We start from the raw sequence: 17,966 nt of genomic DNA on the forward strand, positions 1-17,966 counted from the left end.
TTCCTTTGCCGGTCATGCGCTCTGTCTTTGTCAGAAGAAAGCATTAATGCCCCAGTCCGCGCGCGAGCATTCTTCTGGACCCTGACTCTATAGCGAAACGTTAAGCGTTTAATAATTTGTAATCGTGTGCGCGCCGCGCGCGGGAGGGTTGCATCGTGTAGCGGAAAGTCGGATAGACATAAAAATATATCCGCTCTTATTCCGTTTTGCTTTGAACGTAAACTCGCCGCGCAAGCACTGCAGTCGAGCGGTTTAGCACAAGAGAAATTCAAAGGAAATACTTAAAAGCGGTGAAAACTGACGCTAATGGAATTTCGTTGTAACTGACACTTTTTTTTGCGCCTTTGTAGTGCGGCGACTGTACTCAGAATTATGAACCAGATCGGGTTTTGCGGTTGAAATAAAAACTCTGCGAAGTAATATTCCAGTTAAGTGAGACAGCGCAGACGAGACATTTTTTTCGATAATACAATATTCACAGCTAGTACAGTGCAATTATACATATTGGCTACATCTTTGTAAATTTAAAATTTGTCAACTGTGACGAGTACATTATTTATTTTATTTAGTAAAATACCGTTTTAAAATAACATAACAAAAGTTAATGCAGTATGTGATATGTGAAATTATCTTGAAGATTTAATCTTAAGCGAAACTCATAAAGATTATAATGCCATATGAGGAGTAATATTATCCTGCGTCTGAATTTCTGAAAAATATTCTATTAATATATTATTATAAATGTATTATATATACTTATAAATATAGTATATTTAATAGAATTACAAGCACTAAAAGATATTTATATTATTAAGGATAATTATATTTTTATAGATAGCAGAAATAAAAAATAAAAATATATAAGTAATAAAAATTAATTAATATTTACAAATTACATATAAGCTGTCATATGAATTTCACTTTATGGGGACCAAGAAAGCTAATGAAATATACGCATATGTAAATCAGTATGTTTTCTTTCAAACGAATGCATGCCGTACACGACATTTCTTTGGCGCTATTCTAGTTTAATGATGTGTGTATGAGCAAAAAAAACCGCGGCACCGCTGGTGGACCATTTGGCTCTCTCTTAATTTGTCTCTCGCGTAGACGAGTTGGAACACGACCCTGACGCGCGAAATTTCACAAGGAGACGGCAATTACTGCTAGCGTGGTTAATAGCTAGTGCATTCGCCGTTGACTTATTTCATATTCATTAAAACGAGGTTTAATTTCATGGAATATAATCGAGTTTTTCTAAATAAGAACTGTATGTTACGCATTTTCGCTCATTTCAGCGAGCTACAAAATTAATTTGGACGAGATGATTCTGTTGATAAAAGTTTTTATATTCCATTATATTAATTATATTTTTCCTTCGCTTATTATTACAAGTGTACATTGTTATCGCGCATCGATCAATATCATTAATAGTGTACTTTTAAATGTAATTCGAATCTAATTCTAATTTTATTCTAACTTTTGCAAAATTTTGGAAAAATTTTAAAATTGTCCTAAATTACAAAAAGATAAGAAAAGAGAGAAGGAGAGATAGAGGAAGAATTGTAAAAAATAAAATAAAAAAATATATTATATTCCTAAAATTTGTTTAAACATAAATTTATTCTAATTATAAGCTAGCATTGATGATAGAAACAACATAACAAAAATTTTTGTAACATGTGATTTACATTTGTATGACTCTGAGCATGACTAATAATGTAAAACTGAGTCAGCAACAATGTATACATTTATGTACAGATTATAATAGAAGCCTTTTACATATTTCTAGAACTGATTTTAAGATTCTTTAATCTTCGTATTTCAAACGCGATATCAAAGTAGATTGCGTTAAAACGCATTTGGCGACAAATTGTACTGATTACTCGTCACGTAATTATCTTTATCACATTTCCATTTTGAAAGCCGTACCATCTGTCGTAATTTTCAGGACTGCCGCTAATAGTGGTGCTCAATAATTCATTAGACAGTACCTGAGTAATTATCGAAACTCTGTTTAATGTTTCAATTGCGTTCTTCATGTTTCGTATTCCTCGCGAACTTTCGTTTCTCCCCGTTTCGCTCCCTTCTCCGTGGGGTCTCCCAATGAGCGTGTGACAAGTCGCGGCAATGACATTTTACTTTACTCGCCGGCTCATTGTCTTGCCATTTCACCCGCAAAATGTCGCGACTCCGACGCGCCGTGCAACGAGAAGCTTACGAAAATGTCATACCTTCGTCTCAAAGTCCCTACCCGCGCCATCCCAGCCAATGTCGTTTCGCATTTTTCGAGCTCACTACGCTTCAGCCTGGGTTTATTTTCAGGCGCGGTTGCATACGTTTCGCGCAGGTATGCCGCCGGCATGATGCACCTTGCATCCGAGAGGAGACAGAAAATAAACGGTAGAAGTGTTTCAGATATTTGCCTTTTGGATAAGGCAACCGATGGGTCGGGCATTAACATGTGAATTATTATGATGAAACAAGTGGAAAAATTTTCATCGCGCTTTTTATAGACGCCATATTCTACGAAAAAAATGACCGAGTGATATAATACAGCGAAAAATATAAATTAAATTACGCATGTTCACAAAGCATGTTAAAATATATGAGACTTATAAGTATTGTCTTTCGCAATCTCCCTTTCTTTTTATAGTTTTATAGAATTATTTGAATCGAAATTAGCCATTAAAAATTTTCTTATTCTTCAAAAATAAAATTCGTTAATTGCAATATAAAACTAATTGTGATAAAATAAGTAGATTTTATATAAATAGATAGTATCAATTTGCATAACAAATTTTCTAAGATAGTATCTTTAATTTAAAAATATGATATTTGTAAGAAATATATTTCTGTATCGTCAAATTTGTAACAATATTTAATATTAAGACGCAAATTTAAATAATAAACTAGATTTATAATAAGCTCGAATTTTCTTATCGAGAAACATTTATAATGAGATAATGATAACTGACAAAGTACTTGGGAAAATGCTTCAACAGATAGTGCAATTCATCATTATTTCGCGCTTTATCGATTTTTCTAGCGTATCTGTGGCTCTCCGAGTGACGATAAATTAATGTGAGGTGCAATTCCAAACGGTACCGTTAATCCTCCTTATGACGAAGTCGGAGAATGCATTCATTTGGGAATGTCAGAAAAATTACAAAGTTTCTTAATGCGGAAGCTCGACGCGGTGACCTGCGGATGATGTTACAATTTGCTCAAGGCGATGCCGTTTACTTCGCCGACCGATAACCATATTTTATACGTATGCGACGCAGTATAGTTAATGGTAGAATCATTAATCAAGCGATTATGACGTATAGAATGAACCAATCTGACAGAGTAATTTATTCTTTCTACTGAATTTCTCTACTTACACAGAGGCAAAATTTTAAATAGCGAGCTAATGAACCTCCGTCAGCCTGAATATGTTCTAAATGCCTGTTCTTTTCGGAGAATTCATTACGTTAACTGAAATTTATGCTTCTGTCTCATTTACACTTATTTCGACTACAATTTCGTTACGGCCAGCTAACTATACATTATTCTGATCCTTATTCAACCCTTAACTTGATTCATTATGTGCATGTAATAGCGTAAGATATGAAGCTTACGATCTATACCTACATCTTTCTTTCGTTATTTTTTCATCACAACGTGAAGTAATAATGACCAAATCATTTTTTATCCTACCTGCAACCATCCATTGCCCAATATTCTCCACAGACATTTATCTTGCAGTTTCTTGATCGCTCATTACTCCTGCTGCGTAGCTCGACCAGAGAAACATTGCACGCACGCACCCTGTTTAAAGATTTATTCCTCACGCGAATCTTCCCCAATCTTTTTAGCCTCGGCAAAATAATTTCCGGCGAAGTTGTAATAATACCAACTGTCTCCATAGCTAATTTATCTCAAGATACTGGTACATGTATGATAGTATATATAATTTATGATATAGAATGACTTGCCGATAATAGAATATATGTGCAAGACTTACTACAATGGTCAATCTGTTTATTTCTTTGTAATGCAATACCTGATTTTTGTTTGTATGCAAGTATATGTACAAGATATATATTTTAATACTATATCGAGTTATTTTATTTTAATTCTGAATAAGGTCAAAATATATTTCTAAAAGAAACTTTAGTGTGACATGTGGAGTGGAATATTACTCACGCTCGTAAATAGATACATTTTTAGACTACCCTTGTGTAGCATCCTAAAATATCCTTCTAATGAATATTTCAGAGGAGAAAGCCATTATCATGATATGTTATTGCTAAGGTTGAGTTGATGGTTTCGATAATTAGGCAACTTTATTCGTAATTAATAAACAGTAATATACTGTTCGAATACTAACAAGAATATATTTGTTAAAATACAAGAAGCTTGTTAAAACAAATGATAAAATTACATTTTAATGTGTAAATGTTGCTATTTATATTGTGCCATCTTTATGTTTTATATCTTTTTTATTACTATTTTCAAAAATTCAAAACAAAAACAATTTAGCACATTACTGACCACTTTAAAAATTTATAACGTCATCGTGCAAATAATGCAGAAATAAATCTATTGTGCTCAGAACGGCTACGTGTAATCTTATGATAACAAGAAAAATATATTTATAATTTCTTTCAGAACCATTACAATGCGCTTTTACATGAAAATTTAGAATTATCGATCTCCGAGAAAGAGAGAGATGTCGATTATATCGTTTTCAAACGTATATTCTGAATTCTTTTTATTAATTTCAATAATATTAATAATTCTTTATAATTCAAACTCGATTGATATATATATATATATATATATATATATATATATATATATATATATATCCGCGCGATTACAAACTATAAAATAAAAGACCGTATTTTTTTCTGTCTCTATTAAGCCAACGTTGGGGAAAATTGAGTTTTTTTATGATCTTTAAAAAAACTCTCACCGGTCGTGCAATAAAATGGCAGAAAAACTGCATCCGCCGCGGCCCGCAGATGAATATAACGCTATTGATAGTAGACCACACTCAATCGAATCCACCATCCATCCACGCGATCCGAAACTAAACAACTGTGAAGTAATTTCGCCGAGCCGAATCGTTTGACGTGATAAAGTTCAATTAACTCCGTGCGATGGCTGCATGCACGTGGTTTTACGACAGCACAGCCGCTTCAAATCGGAGCGTATTCGAGGACAAGAGTGGCACGGAGATTCGCCGCGTGCACGGCCACGAGAGAGACAGAGAGAGAGAGAGAGAGAGAGAGAGAGAGAGAGAGAGAGAGAGAGAGAGAGAGAGAGAGAGAGAGAGAGAAAGGCAGGTAGGGGAAAAACAGTAAGCGGGATGAAAGGTCGGAAATGGGGTAAGCTTCCTTCCGTAGCCAGCTGTTTTCGTACAAGCAACGACTCTGCTTTGCACGTGTGCAGGCGCGTGTGCAGAAATTCCGTGTATACAGATATGCGTTGGGGAAAACGTTACCCCACTTTCCTTGACTACTTCCGCGCTTCATCTTCACCCTTCGATTCTCACGGTTCTCCTCTCCTAGATTACAAACTGCAGTTGCCGTTGCTGCTGTTGCAGCGACTACCGCATCGTAATGCACGTGAGAGAGAGAGAGCCCAGCAATACCGAATGAAATTGAAGCGCGTATCCTATCCACATGCACTCGTGGGAGATGGGGAACGGGATAAGTGGGAGGGTAGCGTGAGAAAAAGGGCAAATTGATAACGCGAGTTTCTTCAAATATTTCACATCGATAATATCATTCCGTCGTAATAAGTACGGCTGCATCAAGTGCGGCCAATCGTGTTGAGCATGTTCAACGATGCATGAGTCCATTAGTAGAGGATTGCTGTGTCCGCTTCGTTTGACTGAAATATCAGAAATCTTTCTCGGTGTAACCTGAAGCTCTCAGCAGGTACCGAAAAAGTTACCAAGACCCAGAAACGGATCGGGAGACCTGAAAACCTATTTCGTGAAGTATATTTCTGTATGTTATTATTAATGCATTAGCTTCTTCAAAATTTTTTTGTCGCCTGCGTTGTTTATTCCCACTGGGAGCTGTTGGGAGAATGAGATATATAATTCACATAACGTGTATTATAGATTTTCTTTCCCCAAAAGCTCTCAGTGTGAATAAACAAACGCAGGCTTATAGGTAGCTGCATATGATCTTTTTTGCCTTAAGAAATTGATTGTATCTATTTCGGGAATCCGAGAATTTTGTATTCATGTGTATTAAATATTTTGTTATTCTCGACATGCCGTCCACATCAAAATTTATATCATGAATATCACGAAGGAATAAAAAGTTGTTTTGAAAACAGAAAAAGCCTACAAACACAAACAGACTGATAGTAGCAGGATGGCGAATCCTAAGAAATCGAGAACAATTCCTAAAGAAAGAAAACAAATGTAGCGACCAATACTAAATTGACGAAAAAATATAAGACAAAAAGAATTGAAGAAGCGTTTGTGATATCTGAAATAGAAAAAAAATTTAATATTGATTTATTTATTGTTATTACCATTCTTTAATTGTATATCATTTAATATATTTTTTTTTCTTCAAGAAATAGTGAATAGCTCAAGAGTGTGTAAACGTTGTTATTATATAAGATGTAATTGCGTGTAGATAAGAATAAGACCATCCTGCTTTCAACACAGGAAACAAAACCTATATTATATACAATATCGTGCAATACTTGAAACAGTTACTTCAGATGACCGATCGTATAAAAGTACGATCTCTCTCAAGCAGCTATACACGAAATTTGTACTTTACAAGTGCCATCGTCTGTTAGTGAGAGCCAAGAAGAAAGTGCCGCCGTCTTTTTCGATTTCGTGCACGAGTATTGCAGAGATAAGTGAGACTTCCAAAATGCATTCTACAGAATATTAGCCATATACGTTTCCCTCTTATAATCTATGATACGAATCTGCGACACTTTAACGATATCGAAACAAATAATGGAACCATTTTGCTGATGCTAGCTTTTTAATCTAGTTCTACGAAATACGTATTCGTAGATTAGAAATATCTATTCGTTTCATGTTATCCTACTAAAATCAATCTGCCGTTGAACCAATCAACAAATCGACCGTTGTCAAAAGACAACGGGTTTAATATATTCGTAAAAAAATGCGCTCGCCTTTTTTTGTTGCCAATACTTACAAATAAAATATTGTAAACGTAAATTCCGTATTGCAATACTTAGCATCCGATATAATGTATATTATGCTAATAAACATTGCGTATTTCAGTATGCGAGCTCGATTAAGCGCGTATTATAGGCGCGTCGACTTTATTGCACTTTTATGTAGCATATTCTTCTAGGGAGAGTATTCCAAGCGTCGTGATAGTAGCGCACCGACGATGCACCCGAATCGAAGGGTAAATTCAAATTTGCATCTCAGACCGGTATTCGTAAACGGAAGGAAACGCGTTTCCGATCTCGTCCACTTATAATCCACTCCAAATATAATGGTTTCCTCGATCGATGGCGCACCGCACACAACGTGCATGTAACGTAAAGAGCATCTCTCGCTCCGCGCACGACGCGAATTCTACGTATTTGGTTGGAACAATTAGTGCTCTCGCGAGATATTAATATCGGTGGCCCGCCTTCGCGTGCAACAGAGAGTACTAAACCGAGGGAATGCGGGATCGTTGGGCGGTGCGGTAAGCTTGAGAAGCAAGGGAAGATAGCAGGTAAGAGAGAAGTGATTAAATCGTAACTGGAATTCCGTATTGGTCATTCTCGCTTTCCGCTCGCGTAAGATTAACTTGTCATCGGACAATCACCCACTTAGCTATCCGGCATACAGGACACCAATAAGGTCGTGCAAGCAAGTTTTGTGCAATATCGCTTATTCGGTGTTCCAAAAACTTATCACAAGAAAAGCGACAATGACTACATTGAGCCATTGAAAGATAGTGGCGGGCGCGAAGTGTGAGGCACGAGGTGAAAGTTCGTGTTTGTATGTGTCGGAGAAAACAGAGTTGGCAAGAGGCGAAAAAGGAGGACCGGCGCGAAATAGAAGTGGCGACCCTGACCATTGACGCGCCGTTACTCTCGAGAGGAAATCTCAGCCGACCCGTAGCGCCGGGGTTTCCTCTCCCCCGAGATTCAGGAATTATCGTCGACAAGATCGTAACTCCTCTAACATCGGCTTCTTCCTAGGATATCCGGCCGACTGCCGCTCCGCTCAATGCAACCGCCAGTATCGCGAATAATTAATACTGCGGTTTGTTTGCACGAACAATCACAGGGGCGAGCATGAACGCGACTTCTCTCTCCCGTGTGCTCGCATCAGCGTCGGCTTTCTCGCCAATTCCGAACTATTGACCGCGAGAGAGACATTAGATATGCCAGCATTCTCCGAATGTTAAGCACCTTGATCCAAAGTCCGTCACATTAGGGCCGACGTCAGATATGTGCGGGAAATCGCGCGTCGTGTCGGTAAGGACTACCGAGTAATCAAGGGTCGTCAAGGGATTGTGGAATATTCCGCGTTACCGTGCCTCTCATGGATGCGCAATTTGCCGAATGCTACAGTGAGGAAGTACACAATACGTTTGCAACAGGCCGTAATGATTTCGAGAGTTTGCTCTCTCGGGAGAATATTAGTCGTAAGCGTTGCATTACTCGACGCGAAACAACCCGTATAAAGTCGCGCTAAGTTTGACGTCTTAGCGTAATTGAAAACGGAAACTGAGGACATTATAGATTTTTGATAAAAGCTCAAAATTTCGAAAGACCTTTTAAATCCGATCATATACTTTTTTTAAATTAATCCTACGTAATTCGCATATTTACGTTAGCTATAGATATGTAATTGTATCTAATGCGAATACAGAGTCGATGGAAAATTATGCTTATTTCCGACGTCCAATTTCGAAGGAAATAAAATTTTGTCTGGAAAATGAGATTTGTTCGCGGCGTAGCAATAGATGGCACATGACGGTGTATAACCATTTGGCAGCCACGGCTGGCTCTTGCGAGATCAAACTCGTAATCTGATGGGGCAGTTGCAAACATTCACAATATAACATATGGACGTTTTGCCAATAGATGAAAACATGGTGCTTGAGGTAAAAGTTATGCAACAAGGCAATTATGGAAAATTGTGAAATATACAGGTTGCCCCGGCACAATACTACTTTAATGTCTTTTTAGAAATTAATTAATGTTTTAACATAGCACAAGTCTTAATTATATTTTAAAATCGTTATAGAAGACAAAACATTTTGAAAATCAGTTCAGGACGCAAACAAGTCAATAATTTTCATATTTTAGATATAGCGTTCTATTCAAATGCCATTTTTTTATTATTATATATCGCACAGATATGTTGTATAATACGCTATGTGCGATTTTGCATTTATTCGGAATAACGGAATAAAAAAGTGCACGTTGACATAAAGCTGAAATCATGATTATCTAAAGGAAAAAAAATTTCCGAGCGCTAATCTTTACGAAGCCTAACGAGTTTCAAGGACCCAGCTTCAATTAGATTTAGGACCGTAAAAATACTTCGCTGGGGGTGCCTCCTTTCCTTACACTGTTCCCACTTCCACAGGAAGCAATTTTGGCCCTTTAATGAAATTTTAAAATTTGCTGGAGAGTCGGGATAATACATAAATCGTTTTATTTCTAAAGCACCCTTATTTCCGCACTTCATAAGGTACGATAAAAATGAAAATGTTATAGCTGCAAGCACATCGGATGAGCCCTATTTTCTGATAAGATTTGGGCAAAAATATATTACTTCCTACGAAAAAGGATAATTGAATTTATCTTGTTCATTTTTCAATGTGCTTATTAATGAAACAATTAGCACTTTTAATTTGTAATTTCTTAAAATTATAAAATATGTATATAAAGAATATCGTAATCGACTGCAGGATATCTTATAACTTTTAAAATAACCTAAATATCAAATCGGATTTTGCTTATATTAAAATTAATTTAAAAAATATTTTTAAACAGTTAAGTTGTTATATTTTATTTTTTATTTTACTATTTAACTTTGTTTTACTAATAATTGAAATCTTTTATCTAAGATTTTTAATAAATCAATACTGTTTAAACAAATAATAAAAAAATTAGAGTTCTTGATAACTTATGCACGTAGACTTGCATAGTAAGTTACAGCAAAATTTAATATATAATGGATCACTGACAAGCTGTGTGCATGATTAATCCAGAAATATCAAGTTTGAATAAAAAGTTTCCGGTGATTTTTTAATTATAATCAACTAGGCGACACATTCACATTTGTACAGTACGTTCATGTCAAGATTTAACTGTTACTTTATAATTTTATGTAAAATACAATCGTTTCTAATACAAACTTTAATGTAACTAATTTTTGAATTATAGTATTTATCTTCTAATTGTTCTTTAAAAATAATACTTATGTTGTTAATAATTAGATATATTTTATATTTTAACAATTAATTTAATATATTAACAAATATAATGCCAAATTAAATACTTCAATTATTTACATCTTTTGTTTATATCTTTTTTATCTTGTTTTTAAAAATGTATTTTAAAAATAAAATATTTTCCAATTCTTAATTGCTAAATTAATTTATTAATTATGATAACGAAAACATAGTGTATGAGTACCCAGGTAGCAGGATGACGTCTAAAGAAGTCTTAATGACGTTTTATTGACGTTAAAGACGTAATTAAAACAGACGTAATTAATACGTCATTTGACGTCACTCTGCTACCTGGGTAACGACGATTTCCAAAATCGTTGCTTCTAAAATCGTTCTAAAGTCGACTATAACGCGAAGACGTACAACATATAAGTGACATGTTTGTTGCTAATTAGGAGAATTGGTGCCATCATGTACTGCATAACACGGTGCGAGTCGTAACACCTTACAAGTCGTAATAAGACGCTTTATTATTTCAAAGCACCGGAGAATTTCCGAGATGTTTCTTCCCTCTCACAGGAGTCACTATACATAAAATCCACCATTACTCATGTTGCAACTTGAAATATAAATAAACTCGATGTCAGCATCGTCGTTGCACTAACGTACGCTCTCTTTGCGTTATTATTGTTTAAACATATATTTACGTCTCTCTCTCCCTCCCCCTCTCTCTCTCTTTTCTTTGTTAAAATGATAATACTGTGAGTCCGCTCTCCACTTAATAACATGTCCTATCAGAGGAAATTAATAACTTATTATTAGCGATGTAAAAGGATTGCAATACCGTCGGCGCAAAGAACCAATTACGAGATATTGGTTATAACCGCGCCGTATGCGACTGCCATGTGCTAAAACGAGTTACGCTAAAAAGCGTTAATTTCGCGGCGACAGTCGTCGGCATCGATTATCGAAAGCGCACCCCTTTGTGTCCCGTCCGGGCAAAGTGGCACGCGCTTTTTATTATTTTCGCCAAACGCTTTTCGCGAGTATCGGCGGCGGCCAACGTGACTCGCCGTTTTCATTTCCGCAGAGGTGCCGTTGACCAACCGTAAGGATAATGCATCGATTCCGTTCGAACGCGCGCGAACGAACGCCTATACATATACGCGCACACGCATACGCACACATATATTCCGGCGATGCCGTAAAACAATTTCGCGCATTTTTATCGCGAAAACATTTCCACGGTTGCGAGAGGTTGGCGTTATCTATAAAACTATAACTCCTCCATACGCGGTTTGAGCGCGCGCTGCCGTGCCTGGCAAGAGAACAGAGAATCGAAAAGGGTATTTCCACGAGAAGCGCCCGATCTCTCGCCCGAGAGGAGGATGGGAAATAAGTAGAAAACGAGGGAAGAGAGACAGACGAACGACAGGGAAACGATCGGCCGAAAGACGACGCGACGCGCGACGGCGGCGGGTGAGAGAGAGGAGCCGCTTAACAAACTGCTGAACTCACACACACACACACACCCCACGAGATTTTATTTCTACTTAAATGGAGTTGTTCAGATACGCACTGTGATCCTCGCGCTCCAATCCCTCGCTTTGAATTTATTTGTCCTGTTTGTTAACTTCTCCCCGTCCCGTGCAGAACTTTGCGAGCGTAGTTCAGTAATGACGTCGCCGTGCCGCTCAAAGCGTCTTAGTACCAATTTTCTAAATCGCAAATTACAGCGTATCTATGTTTTGGCATGAGAGTAACCGACGTGATTTCGTAATTTAGAGATAAAGATCTCTGTATTTGCATAGTAAACTTACTGCGAACTCTCGCTATCTGATTTTCATCTTATATTTACGGGGCTGCCGGCTGGCCAAACAGGAAAATGAAAGCCGCTCATATTAAACTTCCATTAATCGTGAATTGTATAATTTTGATGTAAAATTGATTGAAAATGAGTTTAAAAATTGTCTTCTTTTTTTTCAAAAATGAAATTAGTGGAAAGTTGCAATAAAGAGTTAACATGTTTGTTATTGTCAAAATCAAACTGATGAAAATTTCATCAATTTTATCGATTAAAAAAGAAGGATCATTTCGAAATTCGATAGATGATATCGCGTTATAATTTATCACGGATGTCTAATGAAATTTGCACGGCCAAAACCCCAAATACCAATCATACGGAGAGACATCAGCGCGCGCAACGCGGCGTGCAATTGCCAACGGCAGCACAGCGGAATGTATGGCTGCAACCGCGCGTGGAAATAGGATAGCCGGGGTTATGATGTTGCGTCTCACCTTGTATGGTCCGAGACCCTCGACGATGCAGGTGAAAATGGCTTCGCGACCCACCGAGACTGTGAGATTGTTCAACGGTTGGCCAAACCTGGGTAAATCTGTAACACGTGAACGTCCTCGACTTAAGTATCACGCTATCGCGCGAACGCTCTACGTATAAACGGCGGTATACATACTCTTATACTTACTTACTAGTACTTATACTTATAGCCCACCTACGTGCGCGCCGAAGTTTGCAAAGTACTCGAGGAACTCGGCAGTGAATAGCGCGAGTTAACGTAAGCGGGTCAAGCGAGGACTAAGCCTGGCGCTTTATAATTCTACAATGTTCTTTGTGTGCTCTCGATTTGGAAAAAGAAAGGCCATTCGAAATCATCGCACGCCGATCATATCGTTGCGCCGCAATAATTTTATTGATTTCCAATAAGAGTTATACTTGGCAAATGTCTAGTCACACTCCAAATTTTTGGAGTGTGACTAGACATTTGCCAAGTAACTCTCTTATTAGAAATCAGCCGGAAAGACTCAAAAACAATCGTTTCTACTGCGTTTTTATATAATAGTTACGAAGATTTGAAATGCAAGTGAGCGAGCAAACTCCCTTTATATTCTGACGGCAAATAATGATATGTTAATGTCTAATAATAATTCATAATTAGATTATTTAACGTAGATCCATATATAACGATTTTTACTAATTTCCTCACATTGATCACCGAAATATTTTGCGGTAAAATTTATTACGGTAATGAGATAAACGTTATTGTGAAAGTGACAAGATTGTTTGTCCAATATATAACAAAATTCCTTTCATTAAGCTCAGCTTTATAGACGGCCCGCTCATCAAGTTTAGAAACTTCTAAGAGGCCATTAATAAGCAAGCCAATTACTACTTCAAAGAAAATTTTCGAGACGAGGTAGTATACTTACGAAACTACGCGTGATGATACGAAGTAAGTTAGCAACAGTTTATAGATGCATGGTACGTGCATCATCACGCCGTTATAATCCGGAATTTAATGTGTTCAAGTATTTCTCTCACCTAGAGAATCGATATTGTCGCACGCGATATTTGCATATTCAATATCACGTCAAATATTTGATTCTCCAGATTTTCGAAATCCGAAGAGACGTGATAAATGAATTATTTTATAGTTGACAGCACATCTGTTTATAACTTTTTCATGATCGTATTTGTTCTTCCTTCTCATTGCACAAATTTTTATATTCTCAAAAAATAGTTTTCAAACCAATTTCAAAAATAGTTTTAACCAATGCGGTCGTGTCTTTTTTTCTTACACGTTTGTTAGTCATATTAGCGCTATCATATTTTGAAATTTTAAACTATGTTTTTCTGCTGTCCTGTGCAAATTTAATAATCTCAGAAATATATCCGATAACTACACTGTTGCAACTGGAATATGAAATACTGGCATTTGAAATGACAGAGGCATTGAAATGGTCGACACATTATCAGAAATACAATATCGTTCGATTTCCAAATGCGTATTCATGTTTCTCTTTAAAAAAAATCCCTTTGCTAATTGTTATACTACGAATACATCCTTTCTCATCAATATAACAAGCTACAGTAATTATACCAAAGTCCATATTCACGCGCATATTCATAGATGCTTTATTAAGCTTGGTATAAGTTTCATCGTACAGTATCTCGTCGAAGAGTGAGATGAATAAGATCTGTCAATTATTGCGAATTGCTCGATTCATGATCCGCGACAAGCGGTCGTTTACAAGATCAGGTACATTGCGCACGTCTGTCAGTGCAATGAGTGCCCTCATGCATCGTCAGTCACCGTTGCTCATTTACGAATATAGCCGTGCAGTAAAACGGTCTCTTAATCTTGTTCGTCTGACAGACAAAACGTAGTCGCTATCGTATATAATTTCGATTTCACAAATAAATTACATTGTAAATACTAATTGCTTGATACATAGTATAAGAAAGCTATGTAATCTTCTCTTGTATTACATGTCAATTTATTATTATCTAGTATATCTCTTAATAGTTTGATGAATTACTTTTATCAGCGAAACAATGAAATGACAAATTTAAGTCAATTATAATATATTGTCTAATGAATAATGTTTTATTGTTATTAAGTTTATACAGCTAGATGCTAGAAAATATATTTATGTATATAATTCACGATGTTTACATGAAACTTATGCGAGATGTAAAACTCGACGTATGATGTCTATTTTAAACTATTAAGTTTCTTTTGTCTTCATAAAAGATTTATACTTGTGCATGCAAGAAGGTTATTATACATTCATTAATACCCGCTATGTTTTCATAAATTTCGCCATGAAAGAAGTTGCTAAATTAAGATTTTAAAACTCACGGATATCAGTTTCCAATATATTCGAAAGATCTCTACATTTAAAAAAGATGAAAACAACAGCGAGTATTTAATTCAAGTATGCGTGCTATTTATAAATAATAAATTTTTTATTTATAGTATTTACATTAAGAAAAACGGGTAACAAATTTGTAACTTTATTAGAATGTATCTTTTTTCTAAGCGACAATCTATGTAAAAGCTTCTTTCTATGTGATATGAAGATATGATCTATAACATATAGTCTGATTAAATTTAGCTGACCTATTTTGTAAAATTATTTTACAAAAATATATGAACTATTGATTTACAGATTTCTGCTAATCAAAAATCGTTACATAGCGAAATGTTAAAATTTAAATTGTTGAAAAACAGACGAATATAATTGATAGATATAATTAAAAAATGTTTGTTAAAAATTATTTAAAAGATCCATGGATATAGAATAATATAAATAAAAATTGAAAAAATTTGCATGAGAAAAATTACTTAAATTTTTTCAAATATTTTAAATATTCAATAATTTAAATATTCATTCGAGTATTACTACGAGATATAGATTAAACTAATAAAGTAAAGCATTTACACATCTGTATATGTTTTATAAAGTCGTATCTACGTATCAAAATCGATTTAAAATATTTCAAATGTAATCACAAAGTCGCAATACGAAATTCTAATTTCTTAACGCCGGATTCTAATCTAGCCTTCATGCATGAATAAACGTATTTATAATCCTCTTAAAATTTGAATTAACTTTTCGATTATCCGCTGACACATGTAATCAATTTATTTTAACAATGTAATTATCAGAGAATGATAAAAGTCATACATTTATAAGTAATTGCAGAGTCCTCAATTTTGAAATCAATTTTTGTGTAGTAAAAATGTGCAGTTGAACGTCAATGAAACTTTTGCTTTTGAGAGAGATAAAGAAAATTTTCTACACACACATCATATTATTTATATATTAATGTTTTATATATATATATGTATATATTAAAGTTTATAAATTATAATTATACATTAATTAGCATTATCTAGTTTTTCAACAATTAACATAAGTATTAAATAAAATTATATTAGTGATCTTACGTAGCAAAATTAACGTTTATTATTTTATCACTACTTTATAAACTATATCAGAAAACTTATAACATGTTTATAATATATTTAACATTATTTAAACAACATACAATACTGTATTTCTAGTGAAAGTGCTTGCATTAGTGTCGTATTTCATAAAGTAATCTTTTAAGTATCGCAAACCGTCAAAGATTAAATTGAAGTTATAAATCATATGTTAATATAGCCCGATTCACGAAGAACTAAAATGAAAAATAATGAGCACACTCCCTCCCTTAAATAGCAATCTAATCTGATTTAATGGTAAACCGAGTAAATGGAAAATAAAGATCGGCACGCAAAGATGTTCTGGATCGATAGTATCTCGGTAATCGAACTGAAGCTAATTATTCTGGTAAGAAACAGATACAAAATATATTGCAAGTCGACGAGACTGCTTAAGATATGCAATGTGCATTATAATACAGTTTTAATTAAATTTAAATCTCTCGTTTACGTCGGTTACGTTCCATTCTATTCCATATGCACATCAACATAATGTTGCTGACAACAATGTACTTTTTTTCTGTACTTATAAAAAACTTTTGTATCCTGGCAAGCTTCATGTAAAACAGTTATTTATAGAAATTTTTGTTAATATAAAAGATGCCAAAAAATATATTTCTCAAAGTATGCATTCTAAAGATAAAATATTGGCAATATTGCAGTTATTATTAATAAAACACGAATGATGATATTTATATTTAGAATAGAAATTGACTAAAGGACAGTATTTGAGGATATGTCAATAGGACAGTCAAATTTCATGAAAATTATATAAAATGTGATTTATCTATATCGATCTTAGCTGCAACATAAAGACGCATATATATCTCGTGACATTCTTTCATTTTTATCTGTTATTTTTATCTTATCGATTTTTTACTGATTTTTTTTCTGATCAGGTCACATGTCTAAAACCAGTAGCGAGTATTCTTTAATAATTTGCGTATACTAATTTAATGTATTCCACTTAAGTCGCGCGATACGCTCGAAAACTATATTTGAGAGCATGTGAATTTCTGGTTTGCCTTCATACGCAGACCGGCAAAGTCCAACATATCCGAATGTGTAATCTTCAGTCCAACCCGGGATCTATGTAAATCCAGATGGAAAGATCCGTACGCGCGAAGAGGGCAAGGGAGATAAACAGAAGGAACGGACAGAGGGGAACCGGTACAGAGAGAGGAAACGATAGTGGATAAAAGGAGTTCCGAATCCCCGCACGTTCGCGTATTACCATTGATAGAGGCATCAGGGTCCCTCCTGAAAATAAACGTAACGTCTCCTATCTAAGATCGAAGGATCAATACCCGTCGCGATGACCCGTGAAACGGTTACACCCAAACGCGCGGAACCAAACCGTTTCCAGAATTATACTCATGAACAATGCAAGAGTCGGCGGTCCCTAATCGAAGAAGTAAGTAAGCAGGCAGGCAAGCAAGCGCCACGGCGCGTATACGCGACGGCTTCACCCGAGCCGAGAGTGACAGCTTCCGGTATCTCTTATTTCGGGCACAATATCCGACCACGAAGCTCATCAATCCTGCGCGTCGGCGTGGGCTACGGGCCAGAGCTGCACACGTATGAGACAAACTTGCACGTACCTGGTAACTGGAAATTTCGCGATACTATCTATCATTCCTTCATCCTACCGTAAAAAGAATACCAGATTCCGTGTATTTCGAGAATGTAATATGGACCTTCCCCTCCGCGGCCGTGCAGCCGGGATTAAGGCTGTCCTTTTATTTCTATTGTGCGTAGATAAGCGAAA

General features: G+C 35.6%; 1 protein-coding gene across 1 annotated transcript in view; it reads right to left on the bottom strand.

Annotated features, from left to right (window-relative positions):
- Positions 1 to 17,966, bottom strand: part of LOC139771648 (protein amalgam) — an 81,799-nt gene that overhangs the window by 36,285 nt on the left and 27,548 nt on the right. Inside the window, exon 2 of the mRNA XM_071704580.1 lies at positions 12,708 to 12,805. Within this exon, the coding sequence (XP_071560681.1) occupies positions 12,708 to 12,805 (98 nt within the window). The remainder of the gene's footprint in view (positions 1 to 12,707; positions 12,806 to 17,966) is intronic.

Source organism: Temnothorax nylanderi, unplaced genomic scaffold (genome assembly GCF_030848795.1).
Source record: "Temnothorax nylanderi isolate EJ_2023f unplaced genomic scaffold, tnyl_v1.0 TNYL_tig0042_pilon, whole genome shotgun sequence".
Classification (NCBI taxonomy): domain Eukaryota; kingdom Metazoa; phylum Arthropoda; class Insecta; order Hymenoptera; family Formicidae; genus Temnothorax; species Temnothorax nylanderi.